Below are 4,779 nucleotides of genomic sequence, written 5' to 3'. Positions count from 1 at the left end.
TATCTGAATTCCATGGCTACAGCCACTTTGTGCTCAGAATCAGCCTCCAGTTGCACCCATACAAATTGGGTTCCTCTTTTCAGAAGAGCTGCAGATAGAAAGGTACGTTATGCAGAGGTTTTCCAAATGTTCCAAGTGATATTTTTCACTATAGCGCCACCTTCTGGAATCTACTGTGCATCACAGTCTTGGATTAAACGGGTAAGTAATCCCCCTCCCCCCATATTATGCCTGTTCACATTTTCTGCATTTCATTCAAGACAGTTCAAACTAGCAAACAAAAAGCAAATAGCATTATTAATCCTAAATGCAGTTGTTATTATGAAAACCAATATGGATTGATGCCAAAGTTAGAAACACAAAGTATTTATTGGTGCCACACGAAGAACAATACCCAGATTTGTTTTTATTTCACTTTTTTGCAATTCCAATAATAAAAAAAAAAAAAGATTTGTTTGGACATTATGGGTAGATAATCAATTACCATGTCAGGAGGGATGAGCAAAATTTCTGCCAAAGAATAGGGTACAGTATAATCTGTGTGAGGTCTACATAAACAAATGACTGATATTTATGTTGGTGTGAAAGGACTCAGCAGAGAAAGGGGTTTATTAAACTATTGCACAGCTGATTGCAAACTTGATCTGTGCAGGTTAAATGACCTTCACTGACTGCAGAGTAATGGGGGGTACACACGGAGAGATCCGTGTTTAAAATCTAAGCAATCTGACTAGACCGCTTAGAATTTAAGCACGGATCTCTCCGTGTGTATGCCCCATAGCGATAGTGATGCAGGCACATTCTAGCACATCTCGCGGCCCCCCATCACCCCCCCCCCTCGCTCAGCGTGCTGAGTGGTCTGTGATAGATCGCTCAGCACACATCTCTGCCATTGTGTACTGCCCTTAAGTGCATGTGTCCTGTGCGTAAGGCTGTGTGCTTAGTATAACTGAGCCCACAGCTGTAATCTGAGAGCAACGTCAGCCCCACCCTCTGTGGTCACTGATTCTCAGATACTTTCAGTTTCCCACCTCTCTTCTGCTGCCAGCGATGGCGTCTGCTGATCTGAGAAAGGAGCTGGACTGTTCCATCTGCCTGAGCATTTATACAGACCCTGTAACCCTGAGATGTGGCCACAACTTCTGTCGGGTCTGTATTGATCGTGTGCTGGATACACAGGAGGGGTCTGGAGTTTATTCCTGTCCTGACTGCAGAGCAGAGTGTCAGGAGCGTCCTGTACTGATACAGAACATAACTCTGTGTAACATAGTGAGGAGTTTCCTGTCTACTCGGCCAGATCAGGAGGAGACTGGGATCTTCTGCACTTACTGTGTGGACTCTCCTGTACCTGCTGCTAAATCCTGTCTGCATTGTGAGGCTTCTCTGTGTGATAAACACCTGAGAGTACACAGCAAGTCAGCCGAGCACGTCTTATCTGATCCCACCACTGCCCTGGGGAACAGGAAATGCTCCGTCCATAAGAAGGTCCTGGAGTATTACTGCACTGAGGATCGTGCCTGTATCTGTGTGTCCTGCAGTTTGGCTGGAGAACATCGGGGACACCAGGTGGAGTTGCTGGATGTGGCCTCAGAGAAGAAGAAGAAGAAACTGAGAAATGTTCTGCAAAACCTGACAATAAAAATAGAGGAGACTGAGAAAAGAGTCCAGAGTCTGGTGGAGAGCAGCATAAGTGATCAGGAAAAAGCAGCTGGTGTAACAGAGACGGTCACTGTCCTGTTTAGAGACATCAGGAGACAGCTGAAAGACCTGGAGAAGAGAGTCCTGAGTGAGATCTCCAGGCAGGTAAAGCTCGCTTCACTCTCAGTCTCCGATATGATCCAGCAGCTGGAAATACAGAAGGACGAGCTGTCCAGGAAGATGCATCACATTGAGGAGCTGTGTAACATGTCTGACCCAGTGACTGTCTTACAGGAACCAGACACAGGTGACTGCTGTGATGCTGTGGACAGAGAGAGACGTGATAACCAGGTCCATGGTGAAGGAGATCTGGATGTGGGACATGTCTCAGAGACATTACACACATTATATGATATAATAACCGGTATAAAGAAAGGGATCTATGTAAACCTAACAGGTAATATAGAATCTGATTTATTCACAGCTGTAAGGAAAGGAAACAATGTCCCAGTGCCTTCAGATATAGCATTGGATGTAAATAAACAATCTGATATAATAACAGGTTTAAAAATAGGGCTCTATTTCCAGGAACCTAAACCTATAATACTGGATGTAAATACAGCTGGTAATAATATAGATTTTCCAACTAGTATGTGTATTGGTAATTGTAGGCAAACACTTAAGGCATATAGTTATATAAACTGGTCATATAAAAGCCAGAATTATCCAGAAACATCAGAGAGATTTCAGCATTATAACCAGGTGTTAAGCACCAGCAGCTTTTCCTCAGGGCGACATTACCTGGATATGACTGTGAGTGAATCAGGGTGGTGGAGTGTAGGGATGAGCTATCCCAGTATAGACAGGAGAGGAGAGCAGTCACACATTGGGTATAATGACAAGTCCTGGGCTTTGTGTAAGGGGTTGTGTGACCAGTATTCACTGATACATGACGGGAAACAGACCCGGTTACCCGGCAATATTTCCTGTAATAATGTGGGGATATATCTGGACTTTGAGGCTGGACAGATGTCCTTTTATGCTCTGGTTCCGATGAGACACTTACACACCTTCTCTGCCACCTTCACTGAGCCCCTTCATGTTGCATTATGTATAGGGAGAGGTTGTACACTTATGTCTGGGAGAGTCAGTAGCTGTGACGAATGATCATAAGAAGCCCACCCTGGGAGCAGTGACATCACAGGGATGGGCTTCTGATTGGGGGAATATATGTAGCCAATAGAATGAAGCAGTGGGTGGCGCTACCGCTGAGCTCATCTCATGTGGCGTAACCAGATGTCCCGTGGGCCTGGATGTGATCTCCTGCTGGTGTGTTACATACTATCAATATACATTTATTCAGGTTTTCTCCATTTTTCTTGAGCTGTGATTGGCTGCAGTAACTGCCATCCAGTGTGTTCCCTATTACTGCAGTCAGTGGTACACACCGGCACCCAGTGGCTGTGATTTCTGCAATGGGTATATGGGGTGTTGCATTTTTAAGAAGATACAGCAAATCTTCAGGAGAGATAAAGTGGAGAAGTTGCTCATAGCAAAAAAAAAAGAAGAAGCTTTTAAGGGCGAGAAGACTAGATGGCGCACAATGAAGCAATTAATTTGTTGCTCTGTTCAGGCACGATCGGTGCTGACATTTCAGTGCTCATACCACTGGGGTGGTAAGCTGAATTGTATAAAAAGTGACGATGCCCAAACTGCAATTTTCACGATCATGCCCGTTAGTTTAGCTGGATTTAGTAAATACAACACTAATGGGTGTGATCGGCGTGGTAGCAGGTATCAATTGAATATTGCTCCTGCAATCTCCCGTCACTTTAGAGGGGAGATCTGGTGGCAGTAGCAATTGTATCCCCCCCCCCCCTCCCCAACAGTAATTTTATAGGCTGTGCCACATAAATTAAAGCTATAAGTGTTTTGGTTGCTATGGGCAACTCCTCCACTTAATCGCTCCTTAAAGTTCTGCAAATTCAGTCCGAGATAGTTTTTCTGTAATAAAATGAGATGTGTTGGACTACACCGCCCAGCATGCCCTATTCCTTAGCTTTATTAACCTCATACTGTATTTTTCATAATCATAAATTATAATTAGTATTGGTATCTCTATTATAAAAGTGTTTGTAATACAGGGGAATGGATATAGGCCCTCATTCCGAGTTGTTCGCTCATTCTTTTTCTTTGCATCGGTGCTATAAGTCGCAAACTGCGCATGTGCAATGTTCGCAGTGCATCTGCGCCAAGTAAATTAGCACAAAAGTTTGGTATTTTACTCACGGCTTAACGAAGATTTTTCATCATTCTGGTGATCGTAGTGTGATTGACAGGAAGTGGGTGTTTCTGGGCGGAAACTGACCGTTTTATGGGTGTGTGGGAAAAAACGCAGGCGTTTCATGGAAAAACGCGGGAGTGTCTGGAGAAACGGGGGAGTGGCTGGGCGAACGCTGGGCATGTGTGTGACGTCAAACCAGGAACGAAACTAACTGAACTGATTGCAGTGGCAGAGTAAGTCTCGAGCTACTCAGAAACTGTATAGAAATTTCTAATCGCTATTCTATTCCCAATTCTGCGAACCTTTTCGTTCGCAATTCAGCACAGCTAAGATTCACTCCCAGTAGGCGGCGGCTTAGCGTGTGCAAAGCTGCTAAAAGCAGCTAGCGAGCGAACAACTTGGAATGAGGGCCATAGAAAACAGATCAAGTCGCTATAATACACTTGTTATAATCATGTCCACGGTTGGGTTAGTGACTCTCTTGACCGAAGTAATCTTCATGGCTTTAAGTTTGATTATTTTTATTCTGATTTTCTACCTAAAATGTTGGGATACATATCTGGGATTCCTGTATTCTGTCACATTTGATGGCTAACAAAATAAAAGCTGATTATACAAATCTATTGATTTTCTCAAAATGAATGTATTATTATTCAATTTTTTTATAAGGAGCCACAAGGCTTCTATATGCACTGAATAAGAGGAAAATAGAGAACAAGATACATGAGTACAAGTAGTACACTGTATATACATTCCATAATTATGTAGAATTATGTAAACGTATTAACTAGAGGGGATGTGAGTGGTCACAATAATTATTAGTTATTTATACAATACACACTGCACAGTGGGTGGGT

The 4,779-nt window shown here is 43.4% G+C and overlaps 1 protein-coding gene across 1 annotated transcript; it reads left to right on the top strand.

Moving 5' to 3' along the window:
* The first annotated feature begins 993 nt into the window (after window positions 1-993).
* On the top strand, window positions 994-4,545 carry LOC134998794 (E3 ubiquitin-protein ligase TRIM39-like). The gene has a single exon (XM_063951384.1). The coding sequence runs from the start codon at window positions 1,051-1,053 to the stop codon at window positions 2,803-2,805; it is 1,755 nt and encodes a 584-aa protein (XP_063807454.1). The 5' UTR covers window positions 994-1,050; the 3' UTR covers window positions 2,806-4,545.
* The last annotated feature ends 234 nt before the right edge of the window (window positions 4,546-4,779 follow it).

Source organism: Pseudophryne corroboree, chromosome 2 (assembly GCF_028390025.1).
Source record: "Pseudophryne corroboree isolate aPseCor3 chromosome 2, aPseCor3.hap2, whole genome shotgun sequence".
In the NCBI taxonomy this organism is placed as follows: Eukaryota; Metazoa; Chordata; class Amphibia; order Anura; family Myobatrachidae; genus Pseudophryne; species Pseudophryne corroboree.
Note: the sequence above shows the minus strand (reverse complement) of the source record. Positions and strands in the feature narration are given on the sequence as shown.